General features: G+C 40.5%; 1 protein-coding gene across 2 annotated transcripts; it reads left to right on the plus strand.

Annotated features, from left to right (window-relative positions):
• Positions 1-528: 528 nt before the first annotated feature.
• COX7A2L (cytochrome c oxidase subunit 7A2 like) lies at positions 529-11,425 on the plus strand. Of its 2 annotated transcripts, XM_071577601.1 has the most exons (3): positions 529-885; positions 7,108-7,242; positions 8,107-11,425. In XM_071577601.1, exons 1-3 carry the CDS (start codon positions 814-816, stop codon positions 8,248-8,250), a joined length of 351 nt encoding a protein of 116 aa, XP_071433702.1. In that variant the 5' UTR covers positions 529-813; the 3' UTR covers positions 8,251-11,425. The 2 variants fall into 2 exon arrangements, with proteins under 2 accessions (XP_071433702.1, XP_071433712.1); XM_071577611.1 differs by lacking the exon at positions 7,108-7,242 and having other exon boundaries at positions 706-885.
• Positions 11,426-21,553: the final 10,128 nt, after the last annotated feature.

Here is a 21,553-nt window from a genome sequence, read left to right on the forward strand (position 1 = left end):
CTTTTCTCCAGGCAAAAAGGGATAGGACAAGAGGAAAAGGCCTCAAGGTGTGCCAGAGAAGGTTGAGCTTGGACATTAGGAAGTTTCTTCCCAGAGGGGGAATTAGACCTTGGAATGGACTGCCGAGGAAGGCGATGCGAGTCACCGTCCCTGGAGGTGTTACAGAAAAGACCGGACGTCGGACTTGGCGGCACGCTCTGGCTGGCAGGGTGTTGTTCGCTCACTAGTTGGACTCGATCATCTCAGGTCTTTCTCAACCCCTCTGACCCCGCGATTCTCGGCCTGTCGCGCCGCTGGTAACGACCCCCACGTCGCGCCCTCGGTCCCCGTTCGGCGCCGACTCAGACCGGCCCCGCCCCCCTCACGCGCAGCTCCCGCGCCCGCGCGCGCCCCCTCTACCTGAGGGGGCGGGGCCGCGCCTGCCGCCGTCGCTGATTGGTTGATTTAAGCCACGCCCATCCGCTCATCACTCTGCGGGCCGGCCCCGCGGTCCTGCCCCTTCTCGCGCTCCCTCACGGCCGCTTAGGGTTTACCAGCATTTTTGCCTGACTGAAAATCGTCGCTAGCCTCCGTTTCTCAGAGAGCGGTAGGGTGTCCGCAAGAGAGGCGCTCCCACCGCTTTGGTGCGGGCTCCTGGAGTTTTTCGTATTTCTGTTTTTTAATTCACCCTTGTTCCTTCGGCGCCTTCTCGCGCAGGCGGCCGCGCCTTGTATCCGTTAGCCGGCGGGGCCCTTGAACGCTGAGGCGTCGCAGCGAAGCCGGCCGGGAGGGGGCCCTTTCTACGCGCGGTCGCAGCCGGCGCCGCTGCCCACCATGTACTACAAGTTCAGCGGCTTCGCGCAGCGGCTCGTCGGGGCCACGGCGGCCGCCGCCTACACCCCACAGGTAACACCGCGGGCGGGGCCGCAGCTCCGGGGCGCCGGCTGGGCCGGGGAGGGAGCGGCCGCCCCGCCTGCACCGAGCGCATCCGGCGCCGCGGGTGACCTTGGGCGGGGCGGCCCCTGAGGCAGCTCGGGGAGGTGTCGGGGCTCACGGCAAGGAATTAACGAGCTGGCAGCCGACGGGGCGGCCCCCGAGCCGCAGCAGTGCCTGGTGTCGTTTTAAAATCACAGAATCCCTGAGGTTGGAAAAGACCTCCGAGATCAGCGAGTCCAACCTGTGAGCGAACAGCTCCCCGTCAGCCACACCAGGGCACTCAGTGCCACGTCCAGCCTTTCTTTAAACACCTCCAGGGACGGTGACTCCACTACCTCCCTGGGCAGACCATTCCAGTGCCCTGTCATCCTTTCTGTGAGGAAACTCTTTCTTATATCCATCCGTCCAGAGAAGAGCAACAAGGCTGGTGAAGGGACTGGAGCACAAGTCCTGTGGGGAGAGGCTGAGGGAGCTGCGGGTGTTTAGCCTGGAGAAGAGGAGGCTCAGAGGTGACCTCAGCACTGTCTAGAACTCCCTGAAGGGAAGCTCTAGCCAGGTGGGGGTTGGTCTCTTCTCCCAGGCACTCAGCAATAGGACAAGGGGGCACAGGCTCAAGCTCTGCCAGGGGAAATTTAAGTTGGAGATCAGAAAAAAATTCTTTGCAGAGAGAGTAATCAGGCATTGGAATGGGCTGCCCAGAGAGGTGGTGGATTCACCATCCCTGGAGATTTTTAAATTGAGATTGGACATGGCACTGAGTGCCATGATCTGGTAAAGGGCCTGGAGTTGGACCAAGGGTTCAACTTGATGATCTCGGAGGTCTTTTTCAGCCCAATCGAGTCTATGATTCTAAACCTCCCCTGATGCAGCTTGAGGCTGTGTCCTCTTGCCTGGGAGAAGAGACCAACCTCCCCTGAGCCTCCACTTCTCCAGACTAAACCCCCCCCCCACAGCTCCCTCAGCCTCTTCCCTCAGGGCTTGTGCTCCAGTCCCTTCACCAGCTCAGTTTCCTTTCTCTGGAGCTGTTCCAGCACCTCAATGTCCTTCCTGAACTGAGGTGCTCACAACTGGACACAGCACTGTAAGTTGCAGTCAGAGCAGCCCTGAGCTGGTTCACTCTCTTGTCTGTTCATGCGAAAGAAAACAAAAATTACTGAAAACATTAAAACCCCTATCAAGGAGGACACAAATCTATATATGTTTGTTTAAAGCAAACTGAAAAACCACCTTGCCTGTACTATCTGTCATATCAGCTTGTCATTCACACAGTTTAGTCCTCAGCTGTGGCACACAAATGTGCTGTGCAACAGAATAGCTACATTTTCAAATGCTACCTTCAATTTTGTTTTGCAATGTTACCAGCAAAACCTCTAGGCCAGACTTCTGGTAGAATTTCAGTTTTTATTTAGTTAAGACTGGATTCCCACGTCATATATTCAGGTGCATCAGTCTGATAAAAAGGTTTGCAATACACAGCAATTAAAATATAAAAGGAATCCCATAAGCAAGTATCCGATAAGTCCAAAATGAAATAATTTTTTTCTACTGATTTCATTGCTCTGTTTCACAAAACAGTAACTCAGCATGTAAAGTAGTTTGCTTTTTATGCCTCTATTTATTTTGATGTTTTTGGAAAAATGAAGACGTGCTGAAATTCCAATTCTGCTTAATCAAATATCCAATATAATAATTTCCTCTATTCTGAGCTGTTACATTCTGATGCTTCCTAGTGGACTTTTGTTCTGTCCAGGTTTAGGCTTATTGTGGGCTTGCAAAATATCAGTCAAAATATTTTTCAGAAACTCTTTTATTGACAATAACTGGCAGTTTATTCTAACAGAAAATACCCTGAGTTTTAAATGTGTGTTGTTCTTTCCATCTGGGTCTTAGCATTCTTAGAAAGCTCAGTTTTACATTTAACAAAGTTTCATAAAGTTGTCTGAACAATTCAGTTTGAATAAATGGGAACTTCCTCAGCTGGTGCAGTTGAGGGGTCAAGTTGAAAACTTCTCCTCATACATAGGAGGAAAATGGCTACTGTAGCTATGGCAGATACAATACAAAGGATTCATTCAGAGAAGTGGCTTAATGTTTAAAGTGCAAACAGTTTCAAATGTCAGGTGAGGATCAAGATTTTTTCCCTAGTTCTTCAAGGCAAAAAGTGGTCCTAGTAGAAATCTAGTTATGCCACCGGATCTTCACTTGATACAACTTATTTTCCATGTTTCTATTTAAACTGCCCATGACCCACAGATACTTTGATTTTGTCTGCCCTGAATTGCTTGCAGTTCCTGCAGGAACTATAATGGTTGACATTTTCTGCTGTAGATGTTACTTAATAAATAGACAGAATCAGTTTTACTTCAGTCTGTCATCCCAGTACAAACAAAGTCTCAGGTGATCCAGCCTAAGAGCATCTTTGTGTCAATGATTACAAATATATTTAACCTTGAGCAGGAAGGTTGTGGAGAACCTGCTGTTTACGTTAGAAATGTCTACATTCAGCAAGTTCATACAAGTTACTCTGGTGCATGTTCTGAAATACTAATATTAAGTTTTACTTTCTTTCCTCTTTCCCCTTTTCGTTGTGGTCCTTACCTGTTGTCTGTGCTTACTCATTCTCTGGTCCCTTTGACCAATTACTGTAACATTTAAAAACTTGAATCACAGAATCATAGAATTGATTGGGTTGGAAAAGACTTCCGAGATGATCACGTCCAACCCTTGGTCCAACTCCGGTCCATTTACCAGATCATGGCACTCAGTGCCACATCCAATCTCAGTTTAAAAACCTCCAGGGATGGAGAATCCACCACCTCTCTGGGCAGCCCATTCCAATGCCTGATTACTCTCTCTGGATTTTTTTCTGATCTCCAACTTAAATTTCCCCTGGCAGAGCTTGAGCCCGTGCCCCCTTGTCCTATTGCTGAGTGCCTGGGAGAAGAGACCAGCCCCCACCTGGCTAGAACTTCCCTTCAGGTAGTTCTAGACAGTGATGAGGTCACCTCTGAGCTTCCTCTTCTCCAGTCTAAACACCCCCAGCTCCCTCAGCCTCTCCCCATAGGGCTTGTGCTCCAGTCCCTTCACCAGCCTTGTTGTTGAGTGTGGTGCTGTCTCCATTCAATTATGCTGCAAATCCTCAACTGTTTTGTGCTGTCAGGAAAATGTCCATCTAACTTGCAAATTCATACTAAAAAAGCCTAATTTTGTTTTAACTTTGAGCATGATGGCCAACTGACAGATACATTGGGTCCTAAGACCTTCAGACCTCTGAGAGGGGAACAAACACTTCAGCGGGGTAGGCAGGGAATTCTGTTTGCTGGGAATCCTTGACCTTTCTTTGAGGACTTCAGCATCTGACAAAGTCATTGCCACAGTGTGCTGATGAAATCAGCTGATGTTGACTGTTCTGCTTGACTACATCTGCTGTACCTTGTCCAAGAATTGAAAAAAAATCATGCTATAGTTATTAGAGGTAAAAGATTAAGACCTTAATATGAGAAGAGGAATTACCAACGTGTAGCATCTTTCGTAATGAAGCTTAGCTCAAGTGTGCAGAGGCATTAATTCCTCAGTACTATCATAAACGTAGCCAGACACTTGATGTTATTAAGTCTGTTAACATGGTTTCAGAAATGTTAAATACAAGTGACAAGGGTCATTGAAGGTGGCTCAATTCTTAAGTCAAAATCTGCAATGAAATTCGGCTGTTAATTTCTCTTCAGTCACACCAAGCTTAGCAAGCAGCTGGGTCTGAGATAAAGCACTTGCCAATGACCATGGACAAGAACCAAACTGCACTAATTTAGCTGATCTTGGTTGGACCTGACCAAAGATTCACAATTCACAGATGGGATTCAAGAGGAATTTTATGTTGGAGTAAGGAACCCTGATTAATGCAGCATCTGTGGTAGGCAAACTGAACAATCTCCCTTCTGCAGCATGGGCTTTGTTGTACTCTTTCCTGAAGCCAGTGAATCACATCAGTGGTTTTTATTTAGATTGCTCTGTGATGTTCTTAACTGGTGCCCTGCTGCTCTGGAAGGAATTTACAGCAGTACTCTGATGATTACAAGAGTTTTCTGAAATAGTTTCATTTGATTTCATGATAAAGTTGGTCATTGTGAGTTGCGTCTGGATCTGCTGTGGCTGCAGCAGAAGGGCAGAACAGGAATGTATTTCTAAAGCCTGAAAAAGTATGCAATAATCTACAGTTGTTAACATGACTGACTTAATTGTTCTAACAGTAATCCATGGAGTGTGTCTTGCATCCAGGCGGTCCCTGTAGAGACAGCAGTTGTAGCACTAGGGACAAATGGAGGGGTTGCCTCCTGTCTGTGAGTTTAGGAATGATCAAAGAAGTATCTTTATCATGAAAATGCTGGAAGTAGTTTGCAGCTTACTACAATTCTGAGTATTTACATTCTTCACATACTACAGATAGTTCATGGAATAAACTAGATGTGATTATAGCAAGCAGGAATTGCAGTGATTTAGTAACTATGGAAGTTACTGGATGGCTCTCAGGAAGGTGAAAGTGAGATTCAGAATTGACAATTTTAGGGCATTTGGTGTGATACTATCAAGAAAGCAGGAAAAGTTTTGGAGAAAACGTCACCTGAACATTTGGCATAAACATCCGGTCTGTACTTGTCTCAAATCACCAACCTTTTAAAGACGGATCTAATAAAGTACTTAAAGTTCTTTACAGACAAAAATACTAATCCAAAATTGCTTTCTTAGTCTTTTGACATAGCTGGTACGTAGCTTTGAATATGTCGTCAGTAACTTCCCCTGACTAAAAATAGTTCCTTAGATGTTTCCTTCTTACCAATATGACCAGAACTGTCACTCCTTACCTTCTGCTCAAGCCTGTTCAGTAGGAAGGCAGTAGTTACTGATGTGCCAGAGAATCCAGTTTTGGCTGCTGTCTTTCAAAACATCACCAGGAAGGTCACAAATGGATTTTAATTTTCATTCAGGCACTAGAAGAGTGGGAAGCTGAACCCACATCTTCAGGATAGAGCACTGATGACCATTCCATAGACTATTCTGGGAAGTTGAGAAATCTGGTTTTTCTGCAGAAGATGCCTGTTGTAGCAGGGAATTTACATATGGAAAACACATGTCTGGTCTATGGCAGGCTTAGGAGGAGAGGGCCAGTCTGTTTCCAGCGCCAAATACTACTGTTCAGGAAGATCCCTTAAATAGAAAATGTATTAACTAATCCTTTCAACAGAAACTAGAAGTTCAATGCAGTCTTAACTTGACCCATGGAAAGCACTTGCTGCTTCTGTTTGTAATGAAAACCTGTTGGCATTAATCTAACTGTACAATGCTTTTAACTCCGTGTCAAGTTAGGGAAAAAATTGCAGCTGTTTTGGGGACCATATTGTAAAACATCCCTGCCATGTGTCCAGACATAACTGTTTAACTAGAATAACAAAGGCAAGGAGGCCACGTCATGGTGGCTGTGACTTTGTGCCCTTAAGCACAGAACTGGATTATGTAGTTTTCAGTTATGGCAGATGTAGAGTACAGCCATCTGAACCAAGAGGAAACTGAGCTGTGCTGCTCATGGGGAGTTCACTGAGGTGTGGAAAGTTGCAGCAACTGTGAATTATAGCATGTAGTTACGTATGCATAAAATATCTACCATGTCAGGCCCCTTGGGGTGTCCTTGAGCTCCACTTGTGACTTCTGGATGACACAAGTGATCCTAACCCCTTTTTTTTTTTTGGACTCAAAATATACTTCCAAATTGTTTAAAGCCCAGTTGTTTATGGCTGGTGCTTGTGGCATTCAGGAGGTAGAGTTCATTCCTCACTCTGATCAGGGATCTTTGCTTCTCATCCTTCTGCTCAGAGTCCTAGATAGTCTGACTATGTGCCAAATGCAGGCAGTAATTTGGGCCAAGTACCAGCACAGAAAAACAATAGCTGTAAGTTTATGCCATGAGGAAATTGGACAGGAGGCTCCTGTTATTTTCCTTGCTAAGCTCTGACCCGAAGAGGCTACTGCAAAATCAGTGGGCCAACAATGTGTTTGTAGCTCATTGTCACAGGTCCCCACACCAGATAAATACTCTTTGTAGTCTATCATTATAATGCCTGGCAGTGTGCCTGCCTAACGTGACAGTTGGTACATTTGCAAGTTTTATATACCTTGATATTTTAATCTTTATTTATGCAGGGACTCAAACCAATAGTACCCACTGAATCCCCAGCTCCGATTTTTGGGACAACAAGTAAACTTGCTTCAGATTTACCAGCAACTGGTTCTTTCTTGGGTAATAACAAGGTGCCAGACCTACAGAAAATTTTTCAGGTAATGACAACTTTGAGAGTAACTTAAAGAAAACTAGAGAGTGGGACATATTTCTGTCCTTATTTTAATGTAGCTAACTACTTTTGTCATTCTACAATACCTAAATTCTGTTAAGTCTAGTCAAGTACAGTATAACCTGTACACTTGTACTATACTACAAGATACATATATGCCTTGTATAGGGGATAAATAAAGTGGTAAGCCTAGTAACATTGGGGTTTTTTGGGCCTCAGATGTTTGGTGTATTATTTGTCTGTTGAAAGCCCTTCCTCTCTGGGAATCCAAGCATATGCCTTAAAGCAAATCTGGAGGAGCAAAGCAGATCATTGCTGTTCTGTGTATAGTATTTAAATATTACTGAAGCTGTTTATGATGCAGTATGAAAAGAGCACAGTAAAGTTTTCAAGGCCAGTTATTTAGCTATGCAATTTTTAAGTGTATTAAGAACTAGGACTTTTCATAAAACAAATTAGTTAAGCTTTTTTTTTTTAGGCATCAAGAATGTGCTTCATGTAATGTTCCCTTTTCTCGCTTACATGCCACTTGCATTTGGAGTGTGTCAGTCTAACTTGGTGAATAATGTTTTATACACATCTTTTCATGTTCTTTTGTTAGTGACACTTTTTCCATCCAGGTCTGTCTTTCCACTTGCACTTACCAGCTTTGGCTAACAAAATTAAACTTGCCTTCCCACATTGTCTTACTAGATAAAACCCACTTAATACACTTGATTGTAGCCAGCCTATTTATCAGGGGGTTTCCCTCTTGGAAGTCCCTTAATTTGTCCAGGGTAGCTTGTACCTTAATGACCTTGGTATGGGTGTTAATTTCATTATTTGTTTTCTTTTTGAACTGTTCCCACAGAAAGCAGACGGGGTGCCAGTACACCTGAAACGAGGAGTGCCAGATAAGCTGCTTTACCGGACCACTATGGCGCTGACAATAGGCGGGACTATCTACTGTCTGGTGGCATTGTACATGGCCTCACAACCCAGACACCAAAAGTGAATGAACCACAGCTCACGGGACTTGCAACACTTCTCTGAAGGACTCCTGCATGCATCTCTTTGCACTTAATTCTGTGCTCACATAGGGTTCATTGTTCAGATCAAATTTCTTGGAGAAAATGTTTTTAAATCAGTTGCCTTATGTATTCTAAAAAACAATATAAACAGACAGATACATAATTTTAACATGGTTGTAGCTTTTGTTGATGTACGGAAATGTATGAAGAGTTGGACAAAGTTAAACTTTTTCTTCTTTCCCTCCCCCAACTTAAACAATGTTAGAAAGAGGACAGGACAGATACTTTGTGGGCTATGAACCATATTCCTTAGTGGAAGGATGCTGCTGGGTTCCAAAACACTTAAAGCAAATAACAGAACTATTATTGCATACTGAGAACCTTTTTCTGTCATACGCAGCTCATTTTACATCACCAGCTGGCAGTGGAACTTTTCCAAATGCTGGTATATTATTAAATATTTGTACCTCTCGTGGTAGGACAAAGGGCTTGTCTCCTTGGAGCATTTACAGTGGATTTATTCCGTAACTTTAGCATCACTGTGTGCAGCAGAGTGCGCCAGTATTGTAGCATCAGTTATACGGGTTTTGTACTTCCATTTGTCAAACTATAGTATTGTGCAATAAAGGTAACTACATGAATACTAAAACAGGCGAGTCTTAAAAGTTTCAGACCACTTCAGCTGACCTAGTAGGGAAATAAACATATTGGTACATTTTTAACTTCAACTTGTAGCTCTCAAACCAGACAATTGATTCAACTACTTGACTCTCATCTTTTTGAGGTGGTAAATATCTTAAAACCCTCTCACAGATCTAACTGTGTGTTTAACTATCATCTTTGATGGAACAGGTCACTCATAACTCAGCTGCTTATTATTTTCAGTGCCCACACACAGCTATTTATGTATCCACATACACATTTCCTTTACCTTGTGGGTGGAAGAGGGACAAGTCAATAAAAACCTTTATGGATTCCCTTTCCTTTGTAATAGCATAGCCTTTTACTGCAAGTTTCATACAAGTCTTTGCAAAAAGCATCCTATAATTTGATAGATCCTCCTCTGTCCCTGAACATCGATTATTCACTCTTGGTCATCCAGGCTCTGGATAATCATGGATTTACTGACCTTTGTAAACACCCTCTCTCCCTGAAGTGTGCATAAACAACCTTAAATGTAAAGAAGAAAATTTGTTCATAAAGGAACCTAAAAATTCCATTTTTTCAATTGTTTACTAAAAACAGTATGATGTTTTTTCAGTCAAGTTGCATCAAAGCCTTTGTGCTGTTCTGTAGGACAGAAAATAGCTGCTTGTACTGTGAACTCAGGTTGTAGTCAATGTCCGTATTCCAGGATGAGAGAATGACTGAAAATTCAATGACTGAAAAATGTTTTTGTAATGTCAGCAGAAGTCAAAGAATAGCAGAGAATAACTGAATTCTGCAGGCACTGACGGCTGTGTTGCCTCTACTGATAAAATGCTTCATCCTCAGTAGTCCGTGCTTCCATGGCACTACAAATCTTGTGCTGTAGCGCTTCCCTACATACCACCTATTAAGCACTGCCTATAAGAATTTTCTAATAAAGGATACTTCGTGTATGAACATGACAGGGAGATTTTCATGAAGATGAGTTTTGCTCAGAGTATTTCAGTGCTCTTAGTTTCTTGATTGGGTTTTGGTTTTTTGAGGAGAGGGAGTGGTTGGGTGGTTTGTTTTGTTGGGGGCAGAGTGTCTTGTTTTAAAACAACTGTTTTTAAAGTTCGTAAAGAGGGTAACAACTTTCTGCTTGTTGCTAAAGCAGACATAGATAAAGTAATTAAGCTGTTATCCTAAAGCTTATTAGTTAGGGAGAATACCCTTCAAGTACTTGTGGAAAGACTTATCACTCAGGTCCAACTTGCCTAAAGGAAACTCAGCCAGGGTTCCTGTATTCCTGTAGAGGTCATGGCTGAAGGTATGGATATCAGAAGTGTCTTCCTCTTGCCCTGGGCCTAGACTTTTTCCAGCTGTCAGCTGGTGAAACCATGTGTGCTAAAGGGAAAATACATCACCATCAGATTTTGCAAATAAACTGACTAGCTAATCCATTGCTTTCTGCCCGCCCCCCCCCCCCTTTTTTTTTCTCTCCAGTGATTGAAGTTTGAAAAACTATTTTCACTTTGCCCTTCTCCTAAAAGCTGACCCCACTGAAACAGGATGAGAGTGCTGATTCAGCTGGTTGGATTCACATCCCTGGTTCACTTGAGGGTTAAAGAACAAAGAGGATTGTCTGCAGCCAATGATACAGCTCCAGTCCTGAAAGAAGGGACTGCATTTCTGTATTCTGACAGCAAAGTGTTCTGAAAAACAGGAAAGCTTGCAGGCTGTGACTAAGAGGTTAGGATGTGGCAGCAAAATCTTACTCCTTTTCTCAATTAGTTTTGAGATCATCATAAAGAAATTACAACACGGCATATGCTTTTTTTCCCTAGAAAAAAAAATTCAGTTAAAGAGCTATTTTAAAATATTTTTGATGCTAGACTTCTGTGAGGATTCAAGAGGGTTTAAGTGTTTTGAATTGTGATAGAGAGACCTAGTAATCATCTCAAGCCTTCATCAACACCATCACATTTAAAGGTAGTCTGACCCTGGCCTGATGTGAAATAAGGTCTTAAATAAAGAGAACTAGGGGTAACTTGCAGCATCAAAACTTAAATATTTTGAGTTGACATCCCCAGAAGTAAAAATCTCATAGATACTACAACTTTATTACGTGTGTTATGTTCTGCTTGTTCTCTCAGTTTTATCTTAGAATATACACAACCTACCAGCACTGAGAACATGAAGAAAAAACATGCATTTTTAAATGATAGCTTTTACTCTAGTGTTTTTTTTCTTGAATGTACAGTAGAGAATAAATGATAATAAGCTCTCATGCCTGAGGTACTTGATGTGAAAAGGAAAGCAGCTGAGATTTACAGTACTCTGGAACAAAATTATCTCATGGATGATCATCCATCTCCCATGGCATTATCTTATTGTTGAAAGACAGTGATTTTCCTTCTTAAATGATTTCTCTGGCAACTTGGATTCAATAGTTACATCTTTGTAATGTTTTTTAAATAACACCCCTCTACTTTTTATGTGGGAGTAGTAGAATAAATGCATTTGAGAAGATATTGGTAGTATGTATGTTTGTCTTTCAGCTGCTTTAGAAATAAAAGTATGTTAAGGAGAGGATTCCTTCACAGTATTTCAGGATGACCATACAGTGTCAACAGGCATTTGCCACACGTTTTTAAATTGCCAATAGACTAATTTCAGTACTAGGACTAACTGACTGATCTTGCCTTTCACATTAAAGGGAACTGTAAGGAATAAAAGCAAGAGAAATTAGAAAATCTGGATAAAATCTTCCAGACCTAAAAATGCCAAAATGAGTGTTTAAGAACTGTTTCCTTGCACGTATGTATATAGGACTTAGCTCAGTTTGTTAAAGCATGGAGCTAATATATCCAAGGTCACGAGTTTGATCCCTGTACAAGCCATTCACTTAAAGGTTGCCTCCATGATCTATGCGGGTCCCTGCCAACTCAGAATATACTGTAACTTGTGCTTAATACTTGCTCTGTTTTTACCCTCCCTCCCTTCCAAGAGTATTTAGGAGAGTCATAGATCAGGATTTTTTTGTGGCTCTTGTCACAAACCATTACGCCTGCAGATCTAAAAATTTGAAAAATCCAGATGCTTTTACAAAAAGAGAAAAAATGTATGTATCAGGTAAGTTACATGTAAAATCATGCTAAACTGTTCTAAAAACATTACAAGATACCTGCATTTTCTGACAGTGCACTAACTTTTTCCCCTCTCCAGCCCTTCACCTCAGTGAAGAGTTTCACAAGAAAGGCAAAGGTTGGTCTGTTTTAAAACGCACAGTGGGCAGAGCTTGCCTGTAATCTAAGCATTAATTTTAAGCAATAGGTATGATAAACAACCTTTTAAGCACTTTGCCTATTCAGTACTAATTACATTTTCATTTTTAAAATATTATTAGTTTGAAACTATTCCACTTAGCCGCAGTGCAAGTGAGACACAGATTGCTAAGAAATAGAAACATATTTACTGTGAAAGGGAGTACAAGCATCCCTGTGGATCAGGAAATAGAGTATATGCTGTCAAGCATCTCACTAACACCAGATCTTATCTCCTGATGCTTCTCACGTGGTTCTGGATTGTTTTTGGATATGGCAGTAGACAGAAGGAACATTTTTGTACATTAATTATCTTAAAATACAGGAAAGTAGAATTTAAGGGTCTATTTCCTCACACATAGACCCCCCCAGTCTGTTGGAGGCAGCCCATATCTGGGGTACAACAAGGCAGTTATCATCTTCCAGCTCCAGAGAGACATGATACTCCATGATAAAACATTTTTCTGAATTATTTTGCCCATTAGATGCAGTGCTGTGAAACCAGGGAGATGGGAGAGAGGGAGAAGTACTTTTCCTCCCTTCACATCAGCCACATACCACTGTCGCTTTTCCTCCTTCCTCACTCCCACACTTTTATTCTGAAGACCATGAATTTTTTTTAGTTTACTTCCTTTTTTCCTACTGCATTTCTTAAATGAAATACTCTGTGCCACAAAAGGAATGGAACTGTTTCTAAGTGCTTCAAGAGAACTTCAGAAATATTTGTAACAGACTATATATTTGTCACATGTGTTTTTCTCTGCAAGCTGGAACAAGCCCTTGAAGTGTCCTTTGTCAAGGACATGATCCTGTCAACTCAGTGAAACTTACTACAGTGAGGAGTCTTTGAAGAAGCTGTTCCACCTGTGTGCAAATGTGGTGGCATCAAATGGCTTGCTTATAAGCACCAGATTGTATTTCAAAGAAACACAGGAAATACGTCTTTCCTACAACATTCTTACATGTAAGCCATGTTACCTGAAATGCATATTGTACTCATTCTTGTACCTTCCTTACAATTCAGTCACAGACACTAATTTTGCTATTAAGTGCTTTATCTGTTTATGGTGTAGTGTAACCTCAAGCATCTTGAACACCTTTCTGATTTCTTCACAGGCCTAATTTCGACCACCTAAACTCAGAAATTTAGGCAATAATTATACTGTGTATTTGTTATAAAAGTTTCACTTAAGGCATAGAGGCAGCTGACAACATCCATAGCAGAGTTCAGTACGACCTGCCACTGTAAACCAGATGTTCTTCCTACTATATAAAGCCATCCTCACCATTTTGAATGGCTCTTGTCACATGGGAGGAAAATCATCTGTGTAATCTTGCTTACCTACTCAAGAGAAGATTGAACATTGTCTAATCCACAACACTGCATAAATGCAAATTTTGTCTTTAAACTAAAAGCAAAACAACACGTCTTTGGAAGGAAACAAGGAGAACATGTTGGAGCAGAGAGGTTGTGTCAATTCCACGAACTTGATCCTGACTTGTAGTCAAGAGAGCAAGACTAATGAAATGCAGCTTTTCTGGCATAAATATCAAGTGCTCCTTATTAAAGCTTATTCTTGCATAAGTCTAAGGAAAATTTATTAGTCTTCTAATTGGAACTGATTAGGCAATTCTGCTCCTATGCAAAACAGAAACCACACTTTATCATACTCATTGTCAGCAGCATAACCCTCCAGAACTAACAGGAAGCAAGATTTTAGGCTCTCACAAAACAACAGGAGCAGCAGCAAACCCCTATGTTCCAGTCAAGCTTTTCCTGCCACTTTTCCTGGGAGTGGGAAGCAGCAAGTAATCATTCACCTGTATGCAGTATGATTGTTCTTGCTTCCAGAACTGGGGAGATTAGGTGGCCATAGAGTAACCAACTTGTTTCCATCACACCCATTCTTCTCCTTGTGGATGCAGCCACTCTGCAGTTTTCTCCAAAACTATAATGCCTCACATGCCTGCCAGGCCTAAGGAAGGGAACACCTTCATGATTATCTGGCTGGTCAACAGCAGACCCATCTGCCACAGCTGGCACTTAGGTATGAGCAAGGAAAAGGGAAGGTGATACTTGGTTGTCTCTGGAAACAAAGACATCAGGACCACATGAAGACATCGCCTGTAAAAAATCCCACCGAATGACAGCAGATCTGCTAGGAACACAACAACCCTTGTGATTGTGTGTCAGATGGTTATTCCATATACATATGTATATCTGTGTGTGTGTGTGTTGACTATTTCAACTCCTAAGTTTTGGGTTCCATGTTTCCAAAATTCAGCAACTTTCACCAGCTAGATGGCAATCTCTTGTGCACACTTGTACATGCCCTTTAGTTTTTACATACTGTAAACTCAAATGACCATGTGATACATACATTTCATCAGGTTCGCTGACCTGTGTTTATCTTTTAACGTCTTTAACTTTTAACTGTCTGAATAGGAGTCTTCAAATGCTCAACGAAGCCCAAACTGCGCATTTATAACTTCCAGTGCTTTTATTAGGTATTTCTGCTAAATATTTTCTGGACACAGCTATAGTATCCTATCTTGTATGAACAGTTCTGATCCTGATAACTGAACCTGGAAGTTTCTGAATTTATTGCACAAATGAGCAATGATGTGCTTTGTTTCCCACAACTAACACATGCATGTGCATACATAGTTCCTGCAGGTACAATTCTGAGTTTCAGTTGCACTTCAGGAAAAAATATATTTCCAGAAGCACCAATAAATAAGCAACTGGAATCTAGTACCTGTAACAAACATTTTGCCTGGTTTGCTGCCCTGGCTTGAAGAAATTAAAGTTGCGTGAAATCCAGCAAAATCTGCCTTCACAAGACAAAGTTTTAAAAAAGGCACATTTTTTTAATCTAATATTTCTTTATTTTAAATCCACTCTAGACAACTTGTAGTTGCACTGTCACCCTTTGGATTTGAATACACATTAGACAAAAATGCACTAAAAATGCACTGCTCCCTGTTTTTCTCATTAAATAATTGTTTCAGTTTTACACTGTGAGGAGGTGCATGATTGCTCTCCTACAGCTCCAAATTCTTGGAGACATGAGTCTCCAAATCTGCTTGTGAAAGGTTTTAAACAAGTGTTTTTCTATTCATGCATTTTTGGATGGAAAAATTGCAAGGTTCATTTTTATAATCATCTTTGCTAGTACACAGAGCATTAGGCCAGAACTACAAGAGCCCTGCCAAGCTGCAATATATAGGACAGATCCTCTCTCCTGGGGCTGAATCAGAACAAGTCTTGTTTCTAGCAAAGAATAAACTCGATTTTAGATTGTCTTTCCATACTGTCCACCATTTTAGCAGCAGAACTTATAGGTTGCATAGCAACCTGCCCAAGTTTCATTCTTACTGGCAAAATCCAGACCAAAGTGGAAATGGTACGAGTTAAAGAAAAAAGTCCTCTGTATTTTTGTTACAATGATTTGTTACACAAACATTGAAGGTTAGGGTGAAGAGCAACCGAAAACAAAATCCCTACCAAACCACAAACCAAAACACTCAGCAGAGTTTCTGTCAATTTTCACAGATTTTGACAGGAAATCCCTACAGATTTTTCCCTTCTCAAAATTCTCATATTTCATCTCTCCCCATCAGAAAGATCAAATAGCAGAGAGCAATTTCTTTCCTATGAAGCTGTTTGTAATAGGCCACATCTCTGCAGCTGCAGACATAGGACTTGTGCAAGACATCAGTGAAGGTGCTAACTGTGGATTTGTGCCAGCGGATGTGACCCATTGCGATGCTCTTTTTGGACAGAAAAAATGGGATACATATTATAGGCCAAACTATACAGCAATTACAATAAAATTGTCCTTTTAGCACTAAGCTATCCCACATAAATCCATGTTTATCATACCAGCCTGGTGAAACAAATATAGTTCGATTGTTCATCTGCAGAGGCAACTGTAAGATAACATGGCTGGGGTTTAGATCCCTCCCTTATTTCCAGTGATGAGACCAGAACATTTAATAAAAGCATTGCTTATGTATGGTAGAGTCTCAGTCTACCACTAGTCAAACACTGTTACAATGATCAGAAGTAATTGTTTGATTTTTAATTTAAAAATAGTTACAGGATTTTTTGCTGAGTACCAAATACTTTATAGACCTAAGATGCTGATGTGACATTCCCTACAAGGGAAAACATGCTTTGCCTGAACCTGGTGCTACCCCCTTGGTGTAATTTGTTTTATTTTCAGACTTGATTGTCCCTGTTGGAGTAAAAATAAAGAGTACAAGAGTGGTATGAAAAAATCTCTTACGTGCTTAAGAGTGCTGAAGGAGTAAGAACTAGTCTTGTACAATTAAGATTGAAAGCTCCTCATGGTTATTTCATAATGTATTTCTATAGATACAAAGATCCTTGAAGGTTTAATGTCATATTTTGCATGTAAAACCATTTACATTTTTTGACTTTTTATCTATGATTTACTGCTGGCACTCATGACAATACACCCAACTCTGTCATTGAAGCCAAATATTACATTCCTTGTGGATCTTGGCTGGAGTTTCACCTGAGTGACACTTGAAAGAGGGTTTCACAATCCGGTGTAGAAGTAACAGCGTATTTGTTGGTTTTTTGGGGTTTTTTTTTGCAACAAATTGAAATTTATTAGCAGACACACTGGAATAAATCTGAAGTGTATTAAATGTCTTAGATTTACTCTGAAAACACCTTTCTCTCATACAAGGTCAGTTATCCGTTACAAGATACAGCAGCATTTTTAAATTGTGATGCCACTAACAATTATGAGCAACTTCACAGTTGTTTGTGGTGAGCACCTGGGTGAGCCAAAAGAGACTGTTGGATCTGGCAGCTTGAATGGCCATCAAGCATTCTTGGCCATTTTATCACTATAAATTTTATTTTTGTAGAATTTAAAACAAGCTGGAATATTAATTGCAACTGCTCCATTTTTAGTGTAGACAAATGCAAAATGATCCTTTATTTCAAACTTCTCATATCATTTTGGTTACAAATCTAATGTGATTTACTCTAGTAATCCTTAATTAATAGCATTTTTAAAGAAATGAGCTAAGAGCTATTCATTTCAATACTGTAATAAAAGGATTGAAACCTATTTCATGGCTTGCACAAAAGGAATAGGGAAAAAAAAAAAGACCTGGTTCTCACTCATTTTATCTGCTGCAACTGTTATATCTGCTCAAAGTAAATTGAATATGATGACATTTTAATTCAGTGACCAGATAGGGGGCAGAAAATTCTGGCATATTTCTTTTTCAAGTTGGTCTTAAAGCACCCCATTCAATTTGAAACAAAATATATTGATCTCAGATAGTCTGATCTTGAGAAGTTGTCAACTTTAAAATAAAATGAAAGTATATATTATTTCTGAATCTTTAAATAACACTCCACCTTCCCCCCCCCAAAAAAAAAGACAACCCTCCCCCCTAACCAAACAAAAACCCCAACCTACTAAACAAACAAAACAAAGCAGCCAAAAAAACCCCAAAGAAACACAGAAGAAAAATCCAGACCCACACTAGAATTTCTGTGGTAAAGCCATTGCACGGAAACACATCCAGTATTCCTTATAGGTTTCTTTCTCCTTGTGCAGATGAAACTATTCACTGAATTTGAGTAAAGCTTGAGTATCATTTAGGTTCCAGAGAAACTGACTCCCTTAACAGAAGGTTTGTAAGAAAACAGAATAAAATTCATCTGGCTTTTAGTGTAAGTGGCTTGATGGTGTTCTAGAAAGTGTATTTACCTTTCACAAGGCTAAATAACTAGAGTGCATGCCCTAGAAGAGAGTGTACAAAGCAGGAAAAACAGGAAATCGGGACAGAGACTAATGTTAAGGCAAATGTAATATTAAGGCAAAATACTATAATGAAAACTGGAAGAAAAAGTATGGAAAAAAAACCTGATTGTGGTGTTACAGTGCACCATTACATATTTTCATAAATCTAGACTAGAATACATGACCCAAACTCCAGACTGTGCTTTGTAAAGGCAAAACTGAAAATAGCACCCAAAGAACAGAAATTATATAAATTATGATGCTGAATTTCTCTGTAGTGTTACCCTAGAACATCTAAACTACTATGCAAAGTCATCATCCAAATAGTTTTACTTCTTACTGCTCTATTAGGGCTAATTACATTCACAATGGGGATATTGGTCTAGGAGTGGACAGCAGAAGGCAGACGTCCATTACAGACCATTAAGACTTCTGCTTGAGCAGAAGCTTATTTCTCTCAGAAGGCAACGAGAGTGGTCAGACATCTCATGAAGAGGGTTATTTGTTTATAAGTGTTTCTCAGATGAGCATATGCTAAGACTATAGACATCAAGATGAAGAAGTCTGTGGATGAACACTTGAAAGTGATTTGATTTCTACTATTTAGTGGAACTTTGACGATCCAGTACACTCAAGAGTTTAATAACACAACATAAAGCAGTATTTTCTGTCTGGTTCTTATAATTTAATTGTTAATTAAAGTGACTATACTGCTTCTTCTAACTAGAATGATTTGAAAATAATTTCTGATTCACTGACCTTTGTTAATAGCTGTTTAACCCTAGCTATTGAATTTGGATGTTTCAATGTTTCATGTAAATATGTTTTTCTTCTACTTGACAATAACATGTCCTTCTCCATTCCCCAAACTATAGAAAACTTCAGATAATTGTATTTTCAAAATATCTTCATTTGAATTTAATAACTATCCAATATTAAGGCAACATAAGATTATGTCAACATTGACTACCACTTTGAAAGGAACACATGACATCAAAAACCCCACATTTCTGAGCACCCAAAGGCGACATGAGTCCTTAAAAATGGACAGAAGTAAAAGTCTGCTTTACACAGGGATGTATGAAAAGGAAACAAGTCTAGTGAGATGCAATATTCTCTTTGACTTTCTTCCATTCAAATAGTCTCACTGTCCTAATAGAAGCTTTGCTGAGAATCTGTGATATTTTATTTTATTATGACCCCTATCGACATCTCTGACCAACTCTTAGTTGTTTGCCCCAGTGAAGGATTCCATCCCCTGTTATAGTACTGAACATTTGCATTCAGCTTCACAAAGGGAACAGTGAGAACCCAACACTTGACAGGGTTACAGCACAGTGGCCATGGCCATTACTTTGCCCAAGTAACCTTGGGACCTTGGGAATTTATCTTGTTTGAAAAACATGGTGGATAGGAGAGGAAATAACCTCAGTGCTTGTTTTGAACAAGCAGAATGCAAAAGTTAGGGACCATTTGTGGGAGACAGGTGTATGAACAACTTGATCTTCAAACTATAAGAATGGATAAAAATGGCTTTGATCCTCAAACTATAAGAATGGATTTGTGTTAACACAGTTCTATGGATGGTAATTACCTGTCTTAGGATCTTACTGTGCCCAGTGCTGGGGTTTCAGGATTGTTCTTGTGTCAAAATCAAATCCATGTTACTTATTAAGTAACCACTTAGAGTGGAAATTTCCAGCTAAAGCTGAGAGGGCACTCCACATTCAGAGGCAGAAGGACACAGGTAAGACTAAGGACAAGCTGCTCTCTCTGTGCAGCAGAATTATTCGTGCCTGCTCTTCCATGGCAGTCACTTCATCTGTCAAACTTGCTCCCTTTCCTTCAAGGTAACACTTGTCCTGGGTCCTCTTTAGTATTTTAATTATGTAATAGACAACATACAAATAATCTGGAGCTACCAACCGTCTGACAGACAAGATTACAGGTGGCAAGTAAGGCCCAACAAATCATAACCAGCAATTGAATTCTGCTGGTTTTTCTGACATTGAGAGCACAAATCTCTCAGTTTTCTACTCTATAAAGGTATCAGTTTTAAGAAGTTTCCAAAAATTTAGTTTTCTATAATTTGAAGATGAACAAACACGTTTAAATCATTGTCAATGAGGGACCAATAGATGGGCAGTAGATTAAATCACATATTGCATAACTGACCTCTATGTTGCAACAAACCTTAGTCCTTGATAAGTAAAACAGAGATGCGGATGAGCCCTTTGGCCTAAGCAAAGGGGAATGATGGCAGTGCATCAAGACACTAATACTCTGTAGGAGTGAAATTATAGCTTGTGATGGCCCATAGGACCCAAACACCACGGCCAACTTGGTTTGAGATCATGACTGTCCTCTTTGGAGTGTTCTGACTGCATTATGTCAGAGGTACCATATCAGTACCCTCGTCTGCCAGATTACTTTAATTCAGCTGTAACTGCTAAAAGGCACAGCAGTTCTACAATGTCTATTTTTTTTAAAATGAGGCATTGTAGTCAATCTGAAATTCTATACTGCAGTGTAAATGTGCATTTCTGATAACAGTATCAATTACATATCTGAAAAAAACCCCAACAACAAAAATCCCACAAACTTAAAAATTAGTATTTGCCCAAAGTAAATGTGGGAATCCTGCATAGTAAGTAGTATAAAAAGGGAGAAAGAAATGGTCTTTGCCCTAAATTCCTTGCTGTTGAGCCTCATCTTTGTAGGCAAAGGTGCAAGGAGGTACACAATTCATTCAGGCATATAGCAATTTAGTGGCAGACAACTGCCAGCACATTGGAAAACCCTGCTCACTGCATGCTACTACACCGGAGCACTGTTGTCAGCAACCATACTGAAAACAGCCATGCTGCACTAAAATGCTGTTTAACTAGCCATTTAATCAACACAACTGATATTAACAAACACTGCAAATTGCATCCAGATTTCTGTGTCATCAAAGAATACTTGTGCTCAATAAAATAATAAAAAGCTTTAGCAAGTTGCCATCATGCCTTAGGCATATCTTCTCCACACAGCATTTGCCATGTGTAATGCTGCATCATTCCCTAGCAACATGAAGCATTATTATTAGCATCCTAAGACCCAAGGTTATTAGTGAGCTATGAACTCACAATACTCAGAAGATAAAAACCTCTAATAATTTTATTGCTCTCAGTCACCAGCTGGTGTTTTAATCATGATATGTTGTCTCATTAAAAGTCATTACATTAATTCTGTATATGACTAGACTCCACAAAGCCTGTTGCACACAGTTATAAAAAAAAGGGGGGGGGAGGAGTCAGCTTCCTGTAGTCCCTCAGAGTGCATTTGGGTTCAAGTCTTTTTTGAGGAAAGGGTAAAAAGTAATAGCTGCACACACTAGGGTTTGCCCCTAAGATAGAAACAAAGCCTGTGGAAACATAACTCTAAGCAACTAAAGTAGGATGTGTGCTGAAACTGGCTTTGTGTAGTTGCAGGAGCAAGGCAGGCAGACTGCCTAAATTTCTGCTTTAGCCACCAGACTCTGAGCTCCCAGCTCAGTG

This window comes from Pithys albifrons, chromosome 2 (assembly GCF_047495875.1).
Source record: "Pithys albifrons albifrons isolate INPA30051 chromosome 2, PitAlb_v1, whole genome shotgun sequence".
NCBI lineage: Eukaryota > Metazoa > Chordata > Aves > Passeriformes > Thamnophilidae > Pithys > Pithys albifrons.